At 35.9% G+C, this 27,666-nt stretch overlaps 1 protein-coding gene across 2 annotated transcripts in view; it reads left to right on the top strand.

Moving 5' to 3' along the window:
- lrp5 (low density lipoprotein receptor-related protein 5) overlaps positions 1-26,187 on the top strand; it is a 69,995-nt gene extending 43,808 nt beyond the window's left edge. Inside the window, exons 9-24 of one of the 2 annotated variants that reach the window (XM_051884045.1) lie at positions 5,637-5,853; positions 6,877-7,166; positions 9,780-10,006; positions 12,273-12,457; positions 12,576-12,899; positions 13,682-13,878; positions 14,665-14,867; positions 17,852-18,042; positions 20,237-20,446; positions 21,189-21,314; positions 21,422-21,658; positions 22,211-22,321; positions 22,438-22,671; positions 22,775-22,917; positions 23,220-23,317; positions 23,948-26,187. In XM_051884045.1, the coding sequence (XP_051740005.1) occupies positions 5,637-5,853; positions 6,877-7,166; positions 9,780-10,006; positions 12,273-12,457; positions 12,576-12,899; positions 13,682-13,878; positions 14,665-14,867; positions 17,852-18,042; positions 20,237-20,446; positions 21,189-21,314; positions 21,422-21,658; positions 22,211-22,321; positions 22,438-22,671; positions 22,775-22,917; positions 23,220-23,317; positions 23,948-24,209 (3,255 nt within the window). In that variant the 3' untranslated portion in view covers positions 24,210-26,187. Of the gene's footprint in view, positions 1-5,636; positions 5,854-6,876; positions 7,167-9,779; positions 10,007-12,272; positions 12,458-12,575; positions 12,900-13,681; positions 13,906-14,664; positions 14,868-17,851; positions 18,043-20,236; positions 20,447-21,188; positions 21,315-21,421; positions 21,659-22,210; positions 22,322-22,437; positions 22,672-22,774; positions 22,918-23,219; positions 23,318-23,947 lie in introns of both variants that reach the window. The other variant, XM_051884044.1, reaches the window with a different exon arrangement.
- Positions 26,188-27,666: the final 1,479 nt, after the last annotated feature.

The following is a 27,666-nucleotide window of genomic DNA, read 5'->3' as shown; positions in this document are numbered from 1 at the left end:
TGTATAATAGAAGTGTTTGTTGATGAGCTCAGCCTTCATTTAATTCTGTCTGTTGTGCGTCTCTCTCTCTCTCTTTCAATAGCTCTGTGTTTTCGGAGGCCATGCTGTCACCTCACTCGCCTTCATATTGAATGTGCTTGGCACCCTGGTGTCAGGACACTTTTTACAATCTGGCTTTGAAGAAACAAACCCAGCATCTTGACTTTTTGTCGTTATTGATGAGATTTTTGGGGGGCTTTGTTGTGTACGTTTTATGTTTTCCTTCATCAAAATTAGGGTTCGCACTCTGTGTTCTCAGTGCGTAATTCTCGGTGAAGTGGAAAAAAGGCCGTCAAAGAGGAAAAAAAAGACACACCCTTCTTTCAGTTTCGATGGCCATGTCTAATTGTCTCTCTGAAAATTGAATAGCATTTTTGTAAGCGAAAAGAAAGACTCCTGCTGACAGGAGGACCATCAAAGTCCAAGTTTTTGTGGTACAATTTATTAGCCGGGCTGTGAATTTAGCAGTGTGAAAAACTGAATATTTTGAAATTACCATATTTATTTTATTTTTATTTTTTAATTTTATTATAATATATAGGCCTATATTTTAGAATTAATTATTTTAGCATATATGTATACTACTCTTCAAAAGTTTTTGAAAGAAGTCTCACCAGTGCTGCATTTATTTGATCAAAAATACAGTAAAAACAGTGTTATTGCGAATGTTCATTATTTTTGCTTTAGTTTTTATCCTACACCGCAAGCACATTTAGCTTCTCAGTAAGTGTTCTGTGTACTACTAGTTTTTATCATTGTATCTAAAGCCTTCAGTCCCCTCAGCATTTGCTTTTGTGTGTTTGGGTGACCTCAGAGACCTTCCTGGGTTTGCTGGGGTCTAAAGGGGGTCCGGCAGCTGGCCGCTCCTTAAACACACACAGCCTCTGTGTGCACTGGCAGCCATGCGTTTCTATAGGCCTCACCTTCCCCCTGACGGTTTCCCCTCATTTCACTCTCCCATCCCCCCCTTGAATACTCCAGGAACTTTGCTGGGGTTCCAGATTGATCGGCTGAAAACTTGATCTCTTGAGCGAACATATATGGTTTTGCGAGAGATCAGCGAATTAGTTTTGTAGCACTCCACCCTTTCCCTTTCACTCAACTCCCGCTGAAACGAGCGAGCAAGTTTGATTTCATAGAACGGGATTTGAGGAATGCTGCTGGGATGCAGTGGTGGAGTGGACAGGAGGGGTCAGTGCAAGAGGAACAATGTCCAATGCTGTGCAGCAAAGGGGAAACAGATGTCGGCAAGGTATGCCATCCAATAAAACTCCTGATTACACAAGTGGAAAGAATTCCTACCTCACTCAAAGGCGGCCATGGGAAAACTCGACCAAACCTCGTTTTTTGTTGTTCTCAAGCTTGAGAAAGAATATGTTATGTGTTTAAGACCTTATAAAATGTATAAGATTGTGTATCCTGTGCAAATTTCGATTTGTTAAAATGTTTGGGGTCGGTAATACTTACATCTTACCAAGTTCGTTCGTAGAATACCACACAAGATGCCTGACAGGCCTCTATTAAGGTCCATGGGTGTGTTTTGTGTCTCCACTCTACATTGGTGCCATAGAAACACCATTTTGTCACGTCATGTGTCGACGGCTTTGTGAAGGAGGTGGGAAACACCAAACACTTTTGTAGTCTGGGGCCCCTCCTCCGTTGAAAACCCTGTCGTGGCCTTTTCAGAAGACAGGAGGCAGCTTGAAACACATGTTCATATCTTCTCCTTTGGGGGGAAAAAGTATTGTAGTGGTACTGTTATCTTAGAGTTTCATCTAATACTATATGCCAAAAGTCCTGAGCCTGGCCTATCTTATCGTGCTTCTCCCCTTCTTGCACTACTGTAGGCCTCTAACCTTTCTCCAGGGTTGAGAAAAGTCTGCATCCCGCAGGAAGGCGCCCGGTTTAAACCCTCGAGACGTCTATGTGTTAGGAGGAGTGTAAGAAAAATGCACCATTGTGGTTTCAGCCCACTGTCTGTGTCTGTTAGCATTCCTCCAGAGTGTCAGCGCCTCCGCTGTCTCAAACTGTGAGGAAAGAGGAGGCTTTCACAATAAGTTTAACTTTTCCAAGTATTAAAACACCTCAATCCATCCACAAGACCACCTTCTCGTTCAGAGGCTGTGTTCAGAATGCAGTACTAGTATAGTGTATGCTGCATACTGTTCAGATTATACTGTCTACCATTTTTGATTAAAAAGTAGCATGTATATGCAATGTGGAGCAATGAATGTTTCATATAACAATAGTACATGTCATGTTTGGTCTTCTTTTTTTTTTTTTAAGATTTATTTTTGGCAGGGTTTTTTTTTTTTTTTTTTTTTTGCCTTTTATTATGATAGTGCAGTAAGCAGACAGGAAGCGAAGTGGGAGAGAGAGAGGGGGACAGGACTGGTAAAGGTCTGCGAGCCGGGACTCGAACTCGGGTCACCCGAAGCGTAACGCTGCTATATGACACGATGCTGCCCACGAGGCTATCGACGCCGATGCATGTTTTGCCTGTTGATTCTACACTCTAAAAAATGCTGGGTTGAAAATGGACAAACCCAGTGATTATGGGTTGTTTTAACCCAGCAGTTGGGTTAAGTTTTGCCCAACCTGCTGGGTAGTTTTATTTAACTCAACTATTGTTTAAAAATTACTGTATTTCTTGCTTAAATGAACCCAAAATATGTTTAATAAATGAACATGTATTAATATATTTAATGAATAATAATTAAACAATAAACATTTATTAAATTGCTTATTAATAAATGTTCACCTTTTGATTATTATTGTTGCCTCTAGTAATTATGTGTCTGATTTTTAATTTCCAACATATTTTGGGTTCATTTTAAGCCGGCCATATAGTTGGGTTAAATAAAACTGCCCAGCACGTTGGGTTAAAACAACCCAATTGCTGAGTTTGTCCATTTTCAACCCAACTTGGGTTGTTTTTAACCCAGCATTTTTTTAGTGTACTTGACCTCATTACTTGTTTCAGAATATCTCAGAAATAAATGATTATTCTGGGATCCATTTAAGATATTTACCATTTAAGATATTTAAAGGATTTGTTCAATTCAGAATTTAAATTTCCTGATAATTTACTCACCCCATGTCATCCAAGATGTTCATGTCTTTCTTTTTTCAGTCGAAAAGAAATTAAGGTTTTTGAGGAAAACATTCCAGGATTTTTCTTCATATAGTGGACTTCAACAGGATTCAACGGGTTGAAGGTCCAAATTGCAGTTTCAATGCAGCTTCAAAGGACTCTACACAATCCAAGACAAGGAATAAGGGTCTTATCTAGCGAGCGATCTGTCATAAAAAAAATTAAAAAATTATATGCTTTTTAACCATAAATACTCGTCTTGCACTGCACAACGCATTACGTAATCATCGCAGCGCATCGCAGAGCTAGTGCAAGACGAGCATTTATGGTTAAAAAGTGTATACATTTTTATTTTTTTTAGAAAATGACAGATCGTTTCGCTAGATAAAACCCTTACTCCTCGTCTGGGATCGTTTAGAGCCCTTTGAAGCTGCACTGAAACTGACATTTGGACCTTCAGCCCATTGGTAGCTGTTGAAGTCCACTATATGGAGAAAAATCCTGGATTGTTTTCCTCAAAAACCTTAGTTTCTTTTCGACTGAAAAAAAGAAAGGCATAAACATCTTGGATGACATGGGGGTGAGTAAATTATCAGGAAATTTTAATTCTGAAGTGAACTAATCCTTTAAGACTTTTTATGACCTTAAATTTCATAAAACTTTATAAAGACTTAAGAAACCCTAAATGCATTTTACATTTCTCACATAATCTCAAAAGTGAGTGAAACGCTTGCACTGTCAAGCCCTGAGTATACTTCCTTCTGCTAAAATACTAATCATGGTGTGTTCTTATGCTAAGTCCAACATAGTCTTTGCCTTCTCGGGGGTGGCAAATGTACCAGCTTCCCTCCCAACCCCCACAAGATTCCACCATATTCCTAAAATTACTAAGAAAGGAAGGTGCTAATTTAAAATAATGTGCACTTATTTCTTTTCCATCTCTCTTCTTACTTTCTTCACGGAGGAGAGTCAGCCACTCCGCAGGCCTGCATTACAGAAATAAATCAGGTGGACACCCCTCCCTGGCAGCCGCTGGCAACCGCCCCAATCCCAAAACCCCCTCCACCGGTCCTCACAGGAAGAACTCTTGGTTGGGAAAGACGGCGCACAGGAAGTCTTTGTTCGAAGAGCTACTTTACCCAGGAACAATATGCTGCATTAATACGCCCGTCACTCAATCTTGACCTGCTCGTTTGAGCGTTTATAATCTCATTCATCATTCAGGGAGAAGACATGATAGAGTAAACTGTCATGGGTTTCATTCGGCAAACAAAGACATCTGGCTGCAGGCGGTTTTAAAATAGTAAAAAAAAAAAGGCTTCTGCATTTCTTAGTGTCTGATTGCACAGGTATAGAATGTCAAAAACTCCCAACAACTTTTGCAACATAAAAAGCATGGATGCTTTCCAGTAATGACTTCATGTTGAGTACATTACGTGTACTAACAAAAATAATAATAATAAAAATGAACGCCTTTATCAACTCATAATATTAGTTCAGTGAAATGGTGGTTGCAGTTATTGGAAAAAGACAATGCAAGTGTTTGAGCTCAGATCAGTTGCAGGCCTTCGTAATAAGCCCAGATAAAGTTGGTAGCTTTCGAGGTTTTTTCATTTCAGTTTTTGCCAGTTTCCAGTTTTTTCTAGAACGTATTTGATTAGGTGGGTAGCATTTACTGCAACTGACACCCGTTCGCTAAATGTGAAAAATGGAAAGCCGTCTATTTTGAGAAGTAGTAATGTCAGGACTGTTTCCAGAAACAGTAATTGCAACCTTTTCAGAAACAAACCCAATTCCCAGCAACCCACTTGGTTTCAACCTCCCATCTGTCACTTTCTCTTGCTTTCTCTCTCTCTTTTTTTTTTTAAAGATTCAGGCATGTCCTGGCTCCACTCCCTATATCAGTTTGCGTTATTTTCCTCCCTGTAATGCAACCCTTGTGACTGGAATCTTATTTTGTCACGTTCACTGGGATAGGAATGATTGTGTAGCCTTTCTTTAGTGAAAAAAACACTAAATGTAGAGATTCAAAGAGTCATGCTCAAGCTTGCGTACTCTGTAATGACTTAAAATAGCTACTCTTTTGGCAGTTACATATTTGGTTAGGGATTTTTTTTCCACAATTGGGAAATCCTAGCTGGTTTGGATTAGGATACTGCAATTATGGCAGTTCAAATATCTGAGTATTTGGAGATCTGTCCAATGGTGCATGTGGTGTACAGCTGTTTGGCGAGCGTAAACAGATTCAGGCTGATTTGTTTGCTTGTTTCCTGTTGTGCGCTGTTAATTGAAATCGTTTGATCTGACCACCAACAGTTGTCAATTTTTTAAAGGGATAGTACACATAAAAATAAAAAAATGTAGTCAACTACTCATCCTAATGTACTGTACAACTTTGAACACTAAAGATGTTTAGCCAAATGTTCATGCTGCTCTTTTCCATACAGTGATGGAAGTGAATGATGACCAGTGACAAAACCAAATTATTTCTTTTTATTCACAGGTCATAAATGTGGATGGCACTAATAGGATGACCATTCTAGAGGACAAACTACCTCATATCTTTGGTTTTACGCTGCTGGGAGAGTATATCTACTGGACCGACTGGCAGCGGAGGAGCATCGAAAGAGTTCACATTGCCAACGCCACCCGTGAGGTCATCGTCGAGCAACTCCCTGACCTCATGGGTCTCAAAGCCACAAAAGTCACAGAGACCTCTGGTAAGATCTCTCGCTTTTACAAATATTCTGACTTGAAATGGTTTAATGGTCTTCCTGAAAGGTACATGGAAAATCAGAAAAGTAATATCAGCAAGTTTTATTTCTCTATTATATAATTATCAATTATATTCTTTGTGTAATAAAATAAAATAATATTAAATATAATATTTTTATTGTTTATTATTTGAATGTTTATATTTCAATATTATTAATATAATACAATTATTTTTTAATATTGAAATTATATTTCAGTGTTCCTGAAAGGTACATGGAAAATCAGAACTGTGATATCTGCAAGTTTTTCTTTTTTTATTATATAATTATTAATTATATTCTTTATATAATAGTCAAATGAATGAATTAATATAAATATAATATTTTTTTATTGTTTATTTGAAAGTTATGTTTAACTTTTTTTATGTATTAATAAATAAAAATATTATTCATGTAATACAATTATTTTTTAATATCGAAATTATATTTATATATAATGTTTATAAAATTTAATTTATAAATACCAATGTTGTCATTAACTAAAACTTAATTTAAAAAAAAAATAATAATAATTTAAAATTGAAAAAGTTGAAATAGGTAAATTATAGGTAAATAGCATGTTGCCTTAATTTGAAGTACTAAAATTACTAAAGTAAAAAAATAAATAAGAATAAAAATAAATTAAGGCTTCATACAAAAATAGAAAAAAATAAAAATGACAAAAGCACATAACAAAGTTGCCAAAATTAAAATGAAAACTGTACATTTAAAAAAAAAAAAAACAGAATATAAATAATACTAAAATAACACTAATAAATACAAATTATAATACAAATTGTAATATAATTGTTTATTATTTAATATTGAAGGTAATATTTATTTAATTTATAAATAATTTAAAAAAAAAAAAAAGAAGAAGAAAGAAACACTTTCCTCTTCAGCTAACAGGAGTGCTTCAAACAGCTATATCACTGAGATCAATGCATGTCCATGAAGCTGATATGTAGATCTCCATTTGTGTGCGTCCAGGAACTAACGGCTGTGCGGAAAACAACGGCGGCTGCAGTCACCTGTGCTTCCACCGGCCTCAGGGTCTAAGCTGCGCCTGCCCCATGGGCTTGGAGTTGCTGAGTGACCTGCGGACATGTGTGGTTCCAGAAGCTTTCTTGCTCTTCACCAACCGCGCTGACATACGCAGCATCTCTCTGGGCACCAACAGCAATGACGTGCCCATCCCGCTCACCGGGGTCAAAGAGGCCTCCGCACTGGACTTTGATGTTTTAGAAAACAGGATCTACTGGACTGATGTCAGCACCAAGGTATGGACTAGTTTTGTGTTCATCGTGATTTTAAGTTGGTAATTCTGTGTGTCTCGCCTCGTTTTGAGATAGAGCGTTGTGGAAGTGAGTGATTCTGACATTTTGAGCGTATGATTGTACATTAAAATCAAAGTAATAGTAAACCTAGGATTATACAAAGTTTAACTGTCAATTTTTACCTCCACACTGGAGGATGATAAAACGATGCCATCAGCTTCTAACCCAAAGCAGCTGTTGGGCTCAGATATAAAACGTCAGTAGGAAAGAAGTCCAAGATGTTTCACCTCAAAAGATCCGAAGCAGCCTGTCTTTTTGAATTTTGTGAATATCACATTTGTTTTGCGATTTTAAGATTTTAAGAAAGACCATTATCTTTCCTTGTAAAACAGTAAGAATGAATATAAGAAGATATTCAGAAACATTGTTGTGCTGATGAACTGTATGGCAACACTAGTCCACCAGATAGACCAGCATTAAAGGAGACCTGTTATGCCCCATTTTACAAGATGTAAAATAAGTCTCTGATGTCCCCAGAGTGTGTATGTAAAGTTTTAGCTCAAAATACCTCACAGATATTTTTTTATAGCATGTTAAAATTGCCACTTTTTGGGGTTGAGCAAAAACGCGCCGTTTTAGTGTGTGCCCTTTAAATGCAAATGAGCTGCTGCGCTCGGCCTGAGAGGGCGGAGCTTCAAGAGCTCATTCTCTAGAGTCAGGATGCACTATAATGTCAGAAACTGTGAATATATGCTGCATGCAGATAGAACAGGTATAGTTTAGTTTAATTACAGCTATAACTTATATTGTCTTTTTGTTTTTATCCACTATATTAGTACAAGCCTGTTGTACCGGACCCCGTTCGACTTTACCGATGAGTTTTATGGCGTTTATTGTACTTCACACAAAAGATGAAGCGTTCGTTTTCACTCTAGAAAATCACTGTAAGAGCTTAATAAAACAGTGCAAGTGTGCAATTAAAATATTATCCATAAACTCTCTCTCTCTCCCTTGCATTATCATCAACATACACAGCGAAGTACACAGAAACACTCGATACAACTAACAGTAAACAAATATATAAAGACCTTATGCCTTTCCGGGTGCTGCTTAATAAACTGGTAAACTTTATATCCGTAAATCAACTCCGATGAACTGTAATAAAGTGCTCTCATCTTCATTACTCCCGTATCCAGTATCACTCTGGAGACTGTATGTTTTGTATTGTCCCTTTGTATTGAAATTCTTCACAAAGCAGTCCGGTGTGAAATGATTCACGCAGACATAAACAAATTTCGGTAGAGTTGAGGGAGCATTTTCTTCGAAAACGAAATTAATCCACCTCGTCTTCAGTGGCTCAGATTTCGGGAGTAAATGGAGAGAACTATATGGATTAATCCATCCAGCTACAGAACACCTAAAACGCTTGGGAGACATTCTCGTCAGTGCAGCAGTGGCAGACTGTACAACTGGCTGTGAAATCGCTCAGGGCGGTTCTATGTTAAAACGGCAGTGTCTGTCAACATTCGTGGGCGGGGCCTGTGGCTAACATGACGTCACATTGCCAGGGATCTGGAAACGGCTTGTTCAGAGACACTGCTTATGATTTATGGGGATTAAAAAAAAGGGAGTGGTTGGATTTTTATCATTATAGGGTGGTTGTGTACACACACTGCGAACACACATTTATGTCCAAACACCATGCAAACGTGAATTTTGCATAATAGGTCCCCTTTAACTAACAAAAACAATCTTGGACCAGCATGGGAAATCTTAAGCTGGACTTTTTGGCTGTTGAGACAAGAAATTAGTTATTTTAGTTAAAGCTGCAATCTGTAACTTTTTTTGGTTAAAAATTATCCAAAATTAATTTTTGAGCAAGTACATAACCAGCCAGTGTTCAAAACTATCTCCTTACTTTAGCCTGATCCACAACGGTAAGCTTGTAATAATGTTTTATAGTTCAGGTGGTACTGGTGGGTTTCCGCGGGAAATTCAAGCATGTCGCCGTTCGTCTTTGCGTCATTACATCACGTCTGTTTACATAAAGAATGAGTCCTAGCTTGTAGGCTATATCACATGTGAGGATGCTGTAGGTGGCGGATCATTTATAGCCTTTTCTCACAGCAGCTGCAATAATTAAGTTTATTTTGATGGTGTATTGTATGGTGTGACAAATTAACATTAGAGATTAGACTGTACAGAAACGAAAGTCTAAAGGTAATGCTAATACACACTAAATACACATAGTCACGCAATGCTGATGTTGTTAACATTAACAATTTGAGAACAAAGTATAACAATAATAATAATTTGCAAGGTTTGTCGTGATCTGAGCTAAGCGATCATTAGATGTAATCACCATTGGCAGCGCGATTTATTGTAATGCTTTTTTTCTCAGTTGGTCAGAACAAAAGTGGCAGATTTGTTACAATAGAATATGGTTTTTGATCGAAGATGAATCTAAACCATCAAGCATTAACCTCGCTAACCACTAGGGTGGAAATTGATGCTGGCCTGAGAGGAGAATCGTTCAAAACATAATGTTTTACAAGGAATTTTCAGTATCTTTAGCATTAGTATTTATTTAGTCACTTGCTTACTTTTTTTCTTCAGACTATCAGCAGAGCCTTCATGAATGGCAGTTTGGTTGAACCAGTCATTGAGTTTGGTCTGGACTATCCTGAGGGAATGGCTGTGGACTGGATGGGTCGAAACCTCTACTGGGCTGATACCGGCACCAACCGAATTGAAGTGGCACGTCTGGACGGCCAGTACCGACAAGTGCTGGTCTGCAAAGACCTGGATAACCCTCGCTCCCTTGCTCTGGACCCTGCCAATGGGTAGGATCTCTGGCTTTAAAGTTTGTCCTGCTCTGACTACAATTTTGCCCTTAAAATTCATTGCATACCACTTCAACCTAGTGTCTGCCATCTTGCACGTTCACTGCACTGCATAGTGTTTACCCATCCGCCTGTGTTGGTAAACCATAGGCTTCCTACATTTTTAGCCCTCCGGAAGTATGCTAATCGATTATTACCACTAGTTAAATATCTGATTTAACTCTCACACGCTCAAACACAGACACGCTTATTGGTATTACAGCGCTTCCTCAGGGCATCAAGTTGTATGTGTGGCAGAAGACAAGTGCCAACATGCCGCAGCCCCTGCATGTGGCTCAGAGGAGTGAAGTCATGTCCTCCAGCGCCCAGCAGGCATTCCTGTGGCTTCTGAGGCACGACTGCCTCTATTAGCCAACACATTCTTCAGCATTGTCTCTTCTCACCTTAACACTGAGAGGTGTTGACTCAGTAGACTCGTAGCCCAGTGGTGTAATGAGTGGGTTGAGGGATTGGTCAGGTGTGCTTTTCACTGCTCGCTTACCCAATGGGGGGAAAAGTAACATTTGCTTTGTTTATTGTAGGCAGCTTTGCCTATGCTTTTCCATTTCTTTTTATTTGCTGTTGTTAGATTAAATATTTATTCATTTATTGTTTATTAATTTATAATTTTTATATAAATTATTAAATTAATGAATAAGTTATTAAAGGTGCAGTAAGCGATTTCTGAGAAATGCGACTAACAACGAACTCTTGCTTCTCTTGTGTACTGTGTTAAGTTTTGGTTCTTCCTTGTTCAGTTGTTATCTTCTCTTTATTTTTTAAGAAGCATTATTTTGCTTCACTTCAGCTATGATAAAGAGACATCCACTTTTGCACTGCATGTGCATTTTGGGGGCGGAGCAATGAAGAGAGGGGTGTGTTTGTTTGGGTTGATTTCATATTTCAACTGTTTCTCAGAAATTGCCTACTGCACCTTTTAATGTTTGTTAATATATGGTTAATAAATATAATTCATAATTATATAAATTATATAGCAAATAAAATGACTAATAAATTAATAGTATATATTATTTTTAATAGTATATATTTATTTTTAATATATTGTTATATATTTAGTATATATTGCTATATTAAACATTATTAATTAAATAAGTAATATTTTTAAATGTATAAATAAACTTCATTATCTTATAATAAATATTTTATCTTTTTATTATTAATGCTTAAATGTTAAATAAATATTAATTATATAGCAAACAAAAATGACTAATAAATTAATAGTACATGTATTTATTTTTTATTCATTTATTTTCTATTTAGTTTTATTTGTTCTAGCCATATTAAACATTCATTCATTCATTGTATTTTCATAAATTAATTTATTTATAAATTAATTAATAAATATTGATATTATTTTAAGTATTACATATAAATAAAAAATAAATATTAGTAGGGATGCACCGATACCATTTTTTTAAGGACTGAGTACGAGTACCTATACTTTTTTTCTAGTACTCGCCGATGCCGATACCGATGCCTATACATTTATTAATTTCTCTCTTTTTTTTTTTTTTTTGGGTGATGTTGCAGTTTTCAAAGCACAACACAGTGAGACTAATGAACGTAGGGCAGCTTCTTTGATTGAAAAGCAATCTGACCAATCATAATGTCGAATCCGCCATTTTGTTCGACAAAGCAGTCAGGAGTTAGAAGATTAACCTCGGTGGACTTGAACTTGAAAAATGGTGTGTATTGACGTCTTTCCGCGATTGAAACAACATTCCTTCTCATGTTCATTCATGTTTATTTGATGCTATAAATGAACTAGTAGGAAGAGATGATCGGTTCACGAGCCGCTTGAGCTGAGGCGCTACAGCGATCTGTCACGACACATTAAAGAGCCACAAACTGGTTTTTATTGTTCGAATTTTTTTTAAAAAGTACAGTTTGAAAGCTGGGACTTTGTTTAATATCATAAGTAACCTACTCTGACTCTCTTTATTTTTAAATTGTGTGTGTGTGTGTGTGTGTGTATGTATGTATGTATGTATATATATATATATATAATTTTTTTTTTTTTTTTTTTTTTTTTTTTTTTTTACATTTAGTAATATGTCTTTATGATTTATAGAATGTGTTTTCTTGTTAATATCAACATGCCAATGGACAGAAGGTCAAAATAAATTAAATTTGTCATTGTGATGGCTGATAAATTTTATTCTAGTTTTGTTTGATATGCAGTCAAGTAAATGATTTGGGTTTGCAGGTACATGTACTGGACTGAATGGGGAGGTCGACCCAGGATAGCCCGCGCTCACATGGACGGCAGTAACATCGTGACATTGGTAGACAAAGTGGGCCGAGCCAACGGACTTACAATTGACTACATCGACCAGCGGCTCTACTGGACAGACCTGGACACCTGCATGATTGAGTCCACAAACATGCAAGGTGACAAATCATGGGTTTTGAAAACTCCACAATCATCGTAAATGCCTCTTGAATCATACACAGTATTACACCATCTTACCTCCTTTAATAAACTTAAAGCATTGTTTAACATCCTCAGGCTTGCAGAGGGAGATAGTGGCCGACGATCTTCCTCATCCTTTTGGCTTGACCCAGTATCGCGACTACATCTACTGGACCGACTGGAACCTGCGCAGCATTGAGCGGGCGGATAAGCGCAGTGGGTTGAACCGAACGGTGGTACAAGGGCACCTGGAGTATGTCATGGACATCCTGGTTTTCCACTCCTCCAGACAAGATGGCGCCAACGAGTGTTCGCAGAACAACGGCCACTGCGCCCACCTCTGCCTAGCATCACCCTCTGGAGCCCAGTGCCGCTGCGCTTCCCACTACACCCTGGAGGCAAACGGACGCAACTGCAGCTGTGAGTTTTGGCGTACAGGGATTTAAAGGGGACATATAAAGCATTCAGTGTCGCTACATTTGTACCATTATTCCTCCTTTGACTTCTGATTATTTTAGCACTCAAAAATTTGGGTAGTTAACTAAGATTTTATTTGCCTTGCCGATATTTTCGCAAAATGTATTACTAGTAATAATTGTAATTATTATATTTATTATTTATAAAATGTTTATGTATACTACTAGTACTACTAATTATTATTTAATATTGTCCTTATTGTTGAGTTCTGATTAAAATGCACTGTTTTGAGTTTTTATATTTTAGCAGCCATCAGGGCTAAAGTAATTTATGGTCTTTCAGCCATGAAGTTCACTGGGTTTTACTGACAATAAAGTGAGTCATGGGTTTTAAGATGCAGTTGGCAGATTGAAACAGCATTAGAAAACAATGGCTTCCAGCCATGCAAAACTCAGTCATATGCATTTAATTCCTTATAAGCTTAAAAATTACTGAATTTGGATTAAACAAGCACGCCAGAGAGCCCGGTGAGAGCATTTGGCTTAGAGTGCAGAGGTCTTGGCAATGCTAGTGTGTTTCTACTCTTTTAGTCCCTCTTGTTTCTTCATTCTTTCATGGCCTGGAGGGAAAGGCTGATTGCGTTTAGTTCGTGTGATTGCATTTAGCTGACCTTCACCTTCTGATCAGAGGAATGGAGCTGGCTTTGAATTGTCCATGGCTGACCTGTGCTGTTATAACTTAGTTTTCATCCCTTATTCTCGCCTCCCTGTTGTTTTGCTCAACAGCGCCCTCTAGCTTCCTGCTCTTCAGCCAGAAGAGCTCCATCAGTCGAATGGTCCTGGGAGAACAGAGTCCAGACATGATTCTACCAATCCATGTTATAAAGAACATGCGTGCCATCAGCTTCGACCCTCTGGAACGCCTGGTCTACTGGGTGGATGGCCGACAAAACATCCGCAGGGCCCGGGACGATGGCACTCAGGTGACGGTTCAATCAAAGAACATTGATGTAACTTGATTATAATACTCACCTGACCTGCTCTAAATTGAAACAAATATTTATTATTTAATATATTATTTAATTGAATGTTTTTACATTAAAACAGTGAGTCAAAACAACAATAATAATAATAATCATTATTATTATTATTATTATTATTATTATTATTATTATCCCAAAATGAAGATAATACAAAAAGGATCAGTTTTAAATAAGAAATATATAAAATAAGGGGGAAATATATATATATATATATATATATATATATATATATATATATATATAATGTATGTTAATTGTTAATTTTTAATAATACTTTTTAGTAATTGTGTTGATAATAACAAATTTTATTATTATTAATATAAATATTATTAATAATATTAATATATTATTAACTATTATTATATGATAGATGATAATAATAATATTTACTATTTAAAACCATTCACTGGTCCACTTTTCGGATCAGTTTTAAAAGTTTTGTATGTATTATTTATTATTATTTTGCTGATAATGTTGTTATTAATATTAATATAAATATTATTAATAATAATTAATAATATATTATTAATTATTATGATTGTTATTATATAATAATAAGTATTATTATTATTTAAAATCATTTCTTAATATCTGATGCACTTTTTGTATTATCTTCATTTTGGGACTTTTCTCAGCATATTGATAGGCAATTTGTGATTAATTTGATTAATCAGCTTGGCATATATTGATAATCCTAATTTAAAATGATCTCATCTAATTTATCAGGCATCCACGGTGATGACCCCAACCAGTCTTCACCCGAAGCAGCCTCATGACCTCAGTCTGGACCCCTACAGTCGCACCGTCTACTGGACCTGCGAGAGCACCAACACCATCAACATCCATCGCATGGACGGGCACGTTGTCGGAGAGGTCCTGAAGGATGATGTGGACAAGCCACGTGCTATCGTGGTGAACGCTGAGAAAGGGTACGATTATTAATTAGCAGAGTAAAGTATAGGGCATGATCATTACAACCTGCATTAAATTTAATTGCTCATCCTGTCCAAAACCTCAGGGCCAGATTTTGTACTTCAGCTTTGGTTTGGCTCCTTTTCATAAACATAACAACACCTTATCAATTGTTTATTGATATATGGCCGGTGGACTTAAAATTACTGCATAAAACTGGATACTCTAATGACGGGGCACTTCGCCATTACTTTGGTATTGTCGGAAAACTCTTGATTCCATCCAGGCCTCTCCAATAGCCAAATATGTGGAACAGATGGCCCTCTGTGGTCCCCGTGCTGCGGCGCTCGCTAGCGGGTCGACCATGCACAGGCGTTGGCTGCATGCACTGTAATTGTGTGTCTCATTGTTAGTTTGACCGTCATCAGTGGGTTTTCTATTTACGTCTCACCCTCACAGCCTCGTCTGGGTGGGGTGGAGGGGACTTCTCCCATAATAGTGGCAGGATAGAGAAATTACGGCACAAAAACGAGCATCTAATGTTTGTTTGTGTATCCCTATATTTAGTCTTACATTTTATCCCAAAATTGTCCAGATTATACTTCTTGTTTATGAGATATCTGAATAAACACTGTCACTGTGCTATTTTTGTATTAATTATATACTTTTATAGTATTTATTAATATTTTAAATTGGCTTTTATTTATCATACCTGCAAACTAGTCGCTTTTCAGCGAAATTCGCCGTTTTGAATCAAAATATGTAATTTATGTGAATTGGGGGGGGGGGGGTTCTCCTCACAAGAATCGAAAATGGGACCATAGATGTCTCTCAAGCTGTCGTGATCTTTTTTTGGCGCACTGATTTATATTTTCAGTTTTCATTTTAATTTTAGTTCACGTTTAGTAATTTTATGAGCTTTTGTCAAGGGTACATTTACACGACAACAATGTACTAAGAACGGAAAAGTGTTTCCTTTGCGTTTTTCGCGTATAGACAACAACGCTCAAAACGATACCCGTTCACACGGACTAGTGAAAACGACGAAAAACACTGTATTATGCTGCCAGACCAGTAGTTGGCGATGTCACTTTGTAAAGGAAGAAATTTGTTTTCACAAATTTGCAGGGTTTTTTTAGTTTACACGGAGACAATAACGATATAGTTTTCAAAAACTTGCACTTTAAAACCTGTTTTCAAAAGTTTACATTTTCAGGTCCCCCAAAACGGCGTTGTCGTGTAAATAACAGCCAAAACGCATAAAAAATTTTCTTAGAAAATGTTGTTGTGTAAACAGCCCCTAAGCTTTAGTAATTTTAGTACTTATTTATTTCAGTATAAAAAAGGTAATATTTTTGTTTAAAGGGTTAGTTCACCCAAAAATGAAATTTCTGTCTCTCCCTCATGTCGTTCCACACCCGTAAGACCTTTGTTCATCTTCGGAACACAAATTAAGATACGCAAGTGAAGCAAGATAATTAACACTTCAAACACCCAGAAAGCTACTAAAGGCATATTTAAAACAGTTCATGTGACTACAGTGGTTCAACCTTAATGTTATGAAGCGACAAGAATACTTTTTGTGTGCCAAAAAAACAAAATAACAACTTTATTCAACAATATCTAGTGATGGGCGATTTCAAAACACTGCATCATGAAGCTTCGAAGCTTTACGAATCTTTTGTTTCGAATCAGTGGTTCGGAGCGTGTATCAAACGATCTCAAACTGCCAATATCACGTGATTTCAGGAAACGTGGCTTCAGTAAAAGTGTGGTTCACGTGGTTCACGTGACTTTGGCAGTTTGATACACGCTCTAACAGGTGTTGAACAACATGAGGGTGAGTAATTAATGACAGAATTTTCATTTTTGGGTGAACTAACCCTTTAAGTTCTTCATTTAATTTATTTTTTTATTTAACCTTTTCCAGTTTCAAATATTGTTTAAGTAGTTTGTTTGGGTTAACGCTAACATCACTGCCTGTTATGGTTTGTTTTGTGTTTTATATAATTGACAATCAACTTGGTGTTAAAAGCACAGATTAAAGAAATGTTTCAATAGGTTTTGTTTCATCAGGTGTGCCTGATTTGTTCTGGTCAAGGTCTTGTGCTGACCCTCTCCAAAAGCATCGACTTTCACTAGTTGGTGGATCTAGATCCAAAATGCTGCCAAAACCAGATGAGATGACAACTCAAAATGTTGTAAAATTAATGAAGCATTGTTTTACCTAGATCAAAACATCTTCAAAGATGTTAGCATAAGGATTTGTTTAACATGCAGGTGGGAAATTTAATATGTGATATGCTACATTCCCCACACTGAAGTCAGGCTTTGGCAGACATTTAGTGAGTACATAACACTCCATAGTGCTCTGACTCAGAGAAGGCATCTTCAGATCCATCAGCCAAACCAATTTAGGGGTTTATTCACTTCTGTCCTCTTCTTAGCATTGGAAATGTATCAAATATAATGTATATCACCCCAAACTTTTCCCAGAAGCAACTGTGTTTTTAAGCTGTGATATTATCTCATTTTTAATGACACTCAGACACTGTATTGGCATCGATATCGATATCACTGTTCTGTTTTTTTAAGCTGAACAAAATTGCTAACAGATGCAAATTGTGGGTTTCTCAGACAGCAACTGAAAACAAAGGAGCAAACGCACCTTTGAGAGTTATCACAAACTAGTCCAGACATAACATTAGGGCTAAAGGGCTTTTGTGATGTGTGAAGATATACAACAATTCTCCCACACAGTCAAAACAACGTGGCCCCATCAAAGTTGTTCTTTCTGTTTAACAAATGAGTGTTTATCCAAACAGATCATGTGTTGGTTATGCAATGCAATAACATAAATTACTACAAACGCTTTTATTAGATGTTAAAAAATGTTGTTTATAGAATCCAATTAAAGTCACTTTGCCTTTACTAAAATTTTCTTTATTTGGAAAATGGTATGTAACTTACAAACCTTTTTTTTTTTTTTTTTCTCCAACAGCTACATGTATTTCACTACTGTCCAGGACCGTTCAGCAAAAATTGAAGGTGCGTCTTTGGATGGGACGGAGCGTGAATCCCTGTTCACAACCGGTTTGATCCGCCCTGTGGCACTGGCTTTGGACAACAAGCTGGGCAAGCTGTTCTGGGTGGATGCAGACCTGAAACGGATTGAGAGCAGTGACCTGTCTGGTAAATACTATTATATTTTTGCTTGCATATCAAATGATAGTTTTATGTGAAACTGATTTCAGAACAGTTATCTAATACATTGATAATATATATATATCAAACTTTAGCCCAAAGTTTTAAATGTCCACAACTGAAAATGCTTCTTTTTTGCATTTTTCTGATTTAATACAATACTGATAAGTCATTAATTATTTTATGTTATGCCCAATATTAAAATATATACACTATTTTAGCAGAATAAAATAAAACACTAATAACGCTATAAAAAACTAAAATTAATAAATTTAAATGTTACAAATGTACAGTATGAAAAATAGATATTCATTTTGAGATTACCTTTTTTTAAAAAAATTTTTTTAATTATATTAAATTTAATTATTTTTTAAAGATAAATTGGAAGTGACCGTTGGATGACTACAAAGGTAATCTAAATGTAAAAATACGGGAAATGAGCATAATTACTGTAAATATGCAATATCAGCCAGTACAATAAATTAAAAATTACTAAAATCAGCCAATAACTAATATTGTAGCAATCAGTGTTAAAAACTATTTTTAAAAAAATCATTAATTGAAATAAAGCTGAAATCAATCAAATAAAAAAGGTTTAAGTTGAAATACTTAAATTTAGTAAAACTAAAACTGAACTAAAAATAGCTAAATATGTAAGCTAATTATTTTAGAATAACAAAAAAAACGCAACAGCACATCATAAAATCACAAAAAGTGAAATTAAAATGAAAACTAAAATAAAATAAAAGCCAATTCAAAATATTAAAAAAAATACTATAGAAATAATTCTAAAATAACAATTTATTGTGTGTCCCTAAATATCAGAATTTGAGTGAAAATCTGAGTTTTGTACAATTATAACAACAACCACTCTGTTGGTTGTAATACTGTACCAAAAGGTCATGATTTAAAGTCCCCCGGAAAACAAAATTGAAGTTTTTTAGCTTTTAGTATGAATATATTAGTCTTAATGTAATGAATAGGCTGGTGTGTTTCACATTCACAAAATTCGCATTTAGGAGATATAAGCATTCAAAACTTACAGTCTCTAACTTCCGTTAAAATGGATCATGGATTTTCATGACATCACGTCGCACTTCAGCTTCTCGTCAAATCTTCTGTCCAATCAAATGCTCTCTAGAATCTGAAGTGCCCCGCCCCCTCCTACACTATAAACAGACACTGAAGCGGATGCTGAAATCGGTCATTTCTGCACAGAATGCTGTATTTTAAAGTGATATAGAGGAGATTAGGAGGAGAAATGGTTAGAGATTAGAAGGAAACTGAGGTTTTACCGAGGTTAACGGCTCTGGCCGAGCTGTGGTATGAACGAAACGCTATTGGCTATTTTAAAAAAGGGGCGGAGCTGTTCGATATGTCCCGCCCTGTCTTCCTGTTTCAGTTTAAATTACGTCAACACATTGCATAATGCTGCGCGTTCCATGGCATGGCCTTTAAGACTTGAAAAATGAAATGTTCCCATACAACTCAATGTTAGTCATTTATTTTGATGATCAATTTTGATCTCAGAGCTTTGCCAGAAAGATTAGGCCTTTTCTTTCATTGCGTACATGTCACTGAATCTCATGCCCAGAATGTTTTTGTTTCCCATCTTGTATTGTATCGCCCACGGGCAAATTGATTGCAATCAGTTCTGCAGTTTTCTGGAACACCATGTGAAACAAGGACAACTTTCTGACCTCTCCGATCAGATTTGTTAACTGACAGCTATGGAAACCAAACAAACGGACAGAGAGCGCAGGCCAGGTTTAATCTATATTTACACTGTATATTTTCAATACCGTCTAGTCTAAACTAATCAAAACAGTATAGTCTGTGTTGTCTAAACATGGTCTATGCATTGATAAAGTTCTAATGAAGAATTTAACTTAGTTCATTCTTCTGAGGTTATTTAAATGCCTTCATCACTGAAAATCACTGGCTTGTCTGATTTCTCCTAACGATCTGCCAGTAAGCAAAGTCTCTCCAGATGCTGAGATCTGATGTTTGATGTTAGCATGAGACAGATGATCACACCTTAAGCCACGGCTAATCTCTTTGCGCAACAGAATCCTTCTGCAGCCAAATGACCAACACAAAGGCTGAATAGATATGATTTATAACGTGACACAGTGGAAAAACCTGAGTTATGACTCTGCGGATCTCTTTGTTTGCTTCCCAGGGGCCAATCGGATTGTTCTTCAGGACTCCAACATCCTTCAGCCCGTCGGTCTGACAGTGCTGGGCGATCACCTGTATTGGATCGACAAACAGCAGCAGATGATCGAGCGCGTGGACAAGCTGACCGGAGAGAAGAGGACCCGCATTCAGGGGCGACTCCAGTACCTGACCAGCATCCATGCGGTGGAGTACATGGAACCAGAGGAGTTTGGTAAATTCACAGTTTCTTAAATTACTAAACCATTAGCTCTATTCCAAAACCTTGTATAATATAATATAATATAATATAATATAATATACAACGCAGGCAAAATATATGTCAAGACATTTACTATTTTAATTTAATGATCTGCTTAAATGTGTACAAATATAAAGTTATTATAAATATAAAGAATGAAATTTAGCATAGTATATTATTTACTTATTTTATATATATTTAAATTATTATTTATATTTAAAAATGAATTAAAATGAATTTATATATATATTATTAAAAAAGCATAGTATATTATTTACTTACTAACATATATATATATTTTTTTATAAATATTATTTATATTTAAAAATGAATTAAAATGAATTCATATATATATATATATATAAACATAGCATAGTATATTATTTACTAACATATATATAAAATACAGATATTTTTAATATATTAATTATATTTAAAAATGACAAATTAAAATTAATTTATATATATATATAATTAAAACATTAATTATTTATAAGACTGACAAATTAATATTAATGTATTTAGCATATTGTTATATTAAATGTACTTACTAACATATATATATATATATATATATATATATATAATTGTGTTTTTAACCTGCATTTCACCTTGTTTGAGCTGCAAAAATCAGTATAATTATGTAGTTAATGTCCACATAGCTTCAGAGTTCCTGTTATTAAAGAGTATAATTGTCCTTTAATCTCCTTAACAGCATCCCACCCTTGTTCCCGGGACAACGGAGGCTGCTCCCACATCTGCATCGCTAAGGGAGATGGGACGCCACGCTGCTCATGTCCCATGCACCTGGTGCTGCTTCAAAATCTGCTCAGCTGCGGAGGTATATTTCACATATATACATGCATATCTGTGGCATGAAATCAAAAATGCACCAATCTGTTTTGATGCATCTGCGTTAATCACATATTTACCCACAACCCACATCAGAGCCTCCCACATGCTCTAGCGAGCAGTTCACCTGTGCTACTGGCGAGATCGACTGCATCCCCATGGCGTGGCGCTGCGACGGCATCGCCGAGTGCGCAGACCACAGCGACGAGATGAACTGCCCCATCTGCTCCGAGCTTCAGTTCCAGTGCGACAAAGGCCAGTGCGTGGACTCTCAGCTGCGCTGCAATGGAGAGCCAGACTGCGCAGATGGCTCTGATGAACTGGATTGCGACAGTACGTCCAACTGTTCCACAGATTGATCCTGCTGATTTACCAGAATTTCCACCTGTGATTTGATTCTGTAAAAACATACATTTTTGAGTTGCACAATTTGGCCCAAAAATATTGCTTTTGAGATTTGAAGTGCGATATGACAAACAACTCCCTGAATCATCACTGAATAGGTTCAAATGATTCACTTGAGTCATTTAATGAACCGCAATTTATTATGTCCAATTCAGATTGGGTTGAAAACCGTTATAGTGTTGTGAATCTCTTATAAAAAAAAAAAAATTAAAAAAAACTTAAATCACTGACTTGTTCATATGACAATTTGTAGTTAAAGATACACATCAACAACTGAGTTTTAAACTTTTGTTGTAATAAATTGTCTTTTTAAAGAAAAACTGTCTTTTAAGGAAATGCAAATTCTTATAGGAAACACTGATTTGTTCCATTCGTATATTTATCTGCCTCTTTTTTTAAACTCCCATGTTTTTTCTTTAAGTGGTTAAAGCTGTTTTAACTTGCAGTCTCTGATCTTTCCTCTTGCTTTTTCCCCATCAGCCATTTGCATGCCTAATCAGTTCCGTTGTGGCAACAACCAGTGTATTCTGAAGAAACAGCAGTGTGACTCCTTCGCCGACTGCACAGACAAATCTGATGAGCTTTTCTGTGGTACGTTTACCATATCATACCAAAAAAAGCATGTGGTGTTTGACCATGCATGCCATAACTTGGTGATTGTAACTATGCTTGCAAGACAAAATTATCCCTATTTGGCTTTTTCACAGATTTCCCTCCGCCCTCCAATGACCTTCCGCGTCACACCAGCACCATCGGCCCCGTCATCGGCATCATCCTCTCTGTCTTTGTGATGGGAGGCATGTGTTTTGTGTGTCAGAGAGTTGTGTGTCGCCATTACAAGGGCCCCAACGGAGGCTTCCCACACGAGTACATCAGCGGGACCCCTCACGTGCCCCTCAACTTCATCGCACCCACAAATTCACAGCACGGTACTTTTACAGGTAAAGGTCTGCTGTTTGATAGCTGCTGCAGTCTCTTAAGGTGAATAATGTCTCTTCCTGTGATGAGTCTTGTGGGTGATGAGTCTGTCTCGCTGTGTCGCAGGTATTTCCTGTGGGAAGTCCATGATGAGCTCAGTGAGTCTCATGGGCAGCAGCAGCAGTGGGGCTCCTCTCTACGACAGAAACCATGTGACAGGAGCTTCATCCAGTAGTTCTTCCAGCACCAAAGGAGCTTTCTACCCACAGGTACTGTAATATTCATCTTTGTTTATTGTTTATAAGAAAAGACCAGTGTTTATTTAATTCCATGTAGAAAAAAAGGTGTTTGTATTTTAAATTAAATGCTCATTCATATATTTTGGTAACACTTTACAATAAGGTCTCATGCTGTAAAGTATTGTTTCTCGTTAGTTAATGTTAACTAATGTAGTTAACTAATGTTAACAAATGAAACCTTATTGTAAAGTGTTACCTATGTTGTATATTGTCTGGATTATTGTGGTTAATGTCATATAATTGATTTTTTTCCCTCTCTGATCTGTGTGTAGATGCTCAACCCTCCTCCATCACCAGCAACAGATCGTTCACTTTACAATGCAGAAGTCTTCTATTCGTCCAACAGCCCTTCCACAACCAGGTCTTACAGGTGCGATTTAATACAGAGATCCTGGATAGTTGGAGAGAGATGGATGGATGGATGGATGGGTAGATGATGGGTAGCTGGTTGTTAGATGATGGGGAGATGATGGGGAGATGATGGGGAGATGATGGGGAGATGGATGGGGAGATGGATGGGGAGATGATGGGGAGATGGATGGTTAGATGATGGGGAGATGGATGAGTAGATGAATGAGTAGATGATAGGTAGATTGATGGGTAGATGGATGAGTAGATGATGGGTAGATGGATGAGTGGATGAGTAGATGGATGAGTAGATGGATGAGTAGATGGATGGGTAGATGATGGGTAGATGATGGGTAGATGATGGGTAGATGGATGAGTAGATGATGGGTAGATGGATGAGTTGATGAGTAGATGATGGGTAGATGGATGAGTAGATGGATGAGTAGATGGATGAGTAGATGGATGAGTAGATGGATGAGTAGATGGCTCAAATATCTAGTATGTTAGTAAGATAGATATGTGGATATATGAATGGAAAGATGAATAGCTGCATAGATGGATAAAAGGATGGCTGAATAGATGACTGTGCTGATGGATACATATCTCAAATGTCTCCTCAAGTTACTGATGTCCGAATATTTTCCCTCAACAGGCCATATTTGATGCGAGGGGTCGCGCCCCCCACCACCCCCTGCAGCACAGACGTGTGTGACAGTGACTACACCACCAGCCGCTGGAAAAGCAATAAGTACTACATGGACCTCAATTCAGACTCTGACCCTTACCCTCCGCCCCCCACACCCCGCAGCCAGTACATGTCAGCGGAGGAGAGCTGCCCTCCCTCGCCCTCCACTGAACGCAGCTACTTCCACCTGTGCCCCCCGCCCCCCTCGCCCTGCACGGACTCCTCATGACACCCGGCAAACGGCCACGCTTTGTAAATAGTTTTAAATAGTTTAAGAAGAAACAAAGATTTTATTTTATTTTCCACACGCTTTGTTCAAGAAACATTTCAGCTTTTCGGGAGGAACAGGAAACATTTTCCGGATATTTTCACCCAGAGTTATACAGCGGTTGTGACAGGACGATGCTTGCACGAATGAATTATATTATGACGTTTTTTTATAAGTCCCCCCCCAAGCTCTTCAATATGTGAGAATATGAACTGAAATGCAATTTCTGTAAGTCATCTGTTTCAGGATGGTTATGATTTAATCATCTTTTTTTCATAATACCAATTAAAAATAAGTTTAATTGCAAACCAAATCGTCGATATAACACCAAAATCATCCGCTGCAGAGGAGTTGTACATATGTGTAATTAAGTAAATAATTAATGTTTTTCGTAATGGCAATGAGGTGTTGTTTTGATTATGTTCTATGTGAATATGATACAATTCCAAGCATATGTTTGGTTTGTCCTGTTTACCAAAAGTGTGTTTGCTGCTATTGTACATACATCTTTTACTGTAAATAATGACAAATGAAAACAGCCAGCTAAAATGTTTTGTTTATATAATGAGAACTGACCATAGACCATTGTAAAATTGTTATTAATCTCTTATAGAAAAACATACATGTGAAATGTCATTGCTTTGAAGGAGTCTTGTTTAAAATTCTATCTTAAAAGGATAGTTCAACTAAAAAAAAAAAAAAAAATCTTGTCATTCCAAACCTGTATGACTTATTTCCCACTGTAAAACATTAAATAAGACGTTTAGCAGAATGTCCAAGCTGCACTTTTCCATAATGAAAGTACCATAAAAGCATTATAACTGTAGTCTATGAGTCTTCTGAAGCCAAACGACTGCTTTGTGTGGAACAGACTGAAATTTATATGAAAAAGAGCAGCTTGGACATTCTGATAAACATCTCCTTTTGTTTTCTACAAAGAAAGGAAAGTCTTAAGGGTTTGGGATGACATAAGGGTGACTAAATGATGACAAAATGTTCATATTTTAGTGAACTATCCCTTTAAAGAAGCGGAAAGTCACCTGCTTTGTAGTAAACTACATGGATTTTATCCGATCTCATGGACTGAACTCATTGTAGGTGCTTAGTAAAAAAACTAAAAATAATAATTATAGTAATAATAATACAGTTAAACTAAGCTATGATTTGAACACAAGGATATGTGGTTAATTTTACCGTAATACTACGGTAACAAACTGCTTTTTTTGAATTCATGACATGCAATTTAGAAAAGTGGTTTGAAATTGTGATTTTTTTTTTTTTAATTTTTTTTTTATGGTAAAGTTGAAGAATCAAACTGTATTTCCCTTTTTATAATGCTAATTCGACTGAGATATTGTTTTTTTTGTTTGTTTTTTAGGTTAAAACATGTCTTGTAGCACACATTGAAATGCCATGTATGTCTGTTTGAAATGTACTTTTTTTCTCTTTGCCAAATTGAGCACTTATGGAAATTACATGTGCATAAAAACTAGAATTATAGATCTAGAGAAAACTACAAGATGAAATGAGTTTCACAGACTGATTACTTTAGTTGTTTTTACAGATAGACATACAAGAAGACATATAGCAATGTCTTTAAAGGCAAATATTAGATGAAAGGAAATAGTCATTCTAGAAAACTCCGCAAAGACCAGTTGAACAGGTGATGCACATTATTAAATTGCCCTCAAGGTAACACTATTCACCGTGAATGTGACTGAATGGAGATTATTAGGATTTTTATACCACTATGGCAGGTCAGCACTTCGACTGAATCTGTCTGGATCGTACCATCCACTCACACCGAGGAGCTTTTTGCTCTCAGGTGTACCACCAATGTCTTTGTTTTGTGTACAAAAATGCCTCATATAATGCACACTTGTGACAATTTTTGTATCAAAAGCATTTTTATATATAATAAAGGTTCTATTTTAAGAAATGTAGTATTGTCATTGTGCTTGTTAATGCTGTATTATCTCATATGAAAGGTTAACTCATATTTACATATAGTATATTTGTAAAGTAACATATAACTTGCTAATTCAGCTTTGTGTGTAAAGAATGCTTCAAATCATGTGGCTTATTGAAGGCTTATTTCTCTAAGTGGTCCAGCAGGCAAAAAAATCCCTTACATTTACAGTGAACACGGAGCCTGAAGCTTCAATAAGGCAATTGTTAATTAAATTGAGCAAGGTGCGTCTCAGTCCACTGGTAAACCAACAAACATGACCAAGAACGCAGAAACACTTTAAATTACTCCAAACAGAGCTTTATGAAATGTTATTGTTGAATGTGACATTGCTGTAGTGGAATTGCATGTTAGAGTAATAAAATAAATCTGTGTTTGATCATTGCCAGCGGTTCGGGATTTCAGCCATTTTGTCTTCTGCTGCCCTCATGTGGATAAAAACAACAAAAAATATAGCCTAAATCAGGTTGGAATGGCCCTCCTCACCTCTCATTCTTATATTAATGTCTTATTTCTATTTAGAAAGTCTTAATTATATATTCTTTAGTTATATATAGTTAATTAATTATTAATTATATATTCTTTTCCTGTGTTTAATGTTAGTATCATGAAAAAATGTTTGGGTAATTTTTGACCTGAATAAATATATATATATAAATTCAATAATATACAAATATATATATATATATATATAATTAGTTGTTGTTTTTTTTCAGTTAAAACAAACTTTTTAAAATACATTTTAATAAATAATAATATATAAAATATTTTTATATATTATATCTGAAATTTTTTTTTAATTTTTTTTTTTTGCTAATATATATATATATATATATATATATATATATGAATTAGTTTTTAGTTTGTTCATTTAAAACAAATAAAAACTTTTTAAAATAAATTTTAATTAATTATAAAATAAAAAATATATTTTTTTATTTTTTACTGAAACTAATTTATATATATATATTTAAAAAAAAGTTTTTTAATTTTTTACTGATATATATATATATATATATATATATATATATATTATATATATATATATATATATATTAGCTTTTAGTTTTATCAGTAAAAACAAATTAAAAAAAACTTTTTAAAATAAATTTTAATAAATTATAAAAATAATAAATATTTTTTACTGAAAAAAATTAAATCTAATTTGAATCTATATATGAAAAAAAATTACTAATATATATATATATATATATATATATATATTACCTGTACATTCTCTTGACATTGACAGAGATTCATTATTATTTTTTTTATTTTTTCATATGTAGGCCTATCCATCAGTTTATGAATGTATTATGAATGTCGCTTCTTCACAAAGGCCCATGCTATAAAAAATGAGACCAAATGCTAGTATACAGCAGTTGTTAACTAAATGTACATTCCTCTTTCTCATTTTTCATCTTAAAGGACTGTCTTCAGCACTTGACA

Source organism: Ctenopharyngodon idella, chromosome 24, assembly GCF_019924925.1.
Source record: "Ctenopharyngodon idella isolate HZGC_01 chromosome 24, HZGC01, whole genome shotgun sequence".
Classification (NCBI taxonomy): domain Eukaryota; kingdom Metazoa; phylum Chordata; class Actinopteri; order Cypriniformes; family Xenocyprididae; genus Ctenopharyngodon; species Ctenopharyngodon idella.
The sequence above is the reverse complement of the archived record's forward strand: the minus strand, read 5'-3'. Positions and strand labels throughout refer to the sequence as shown.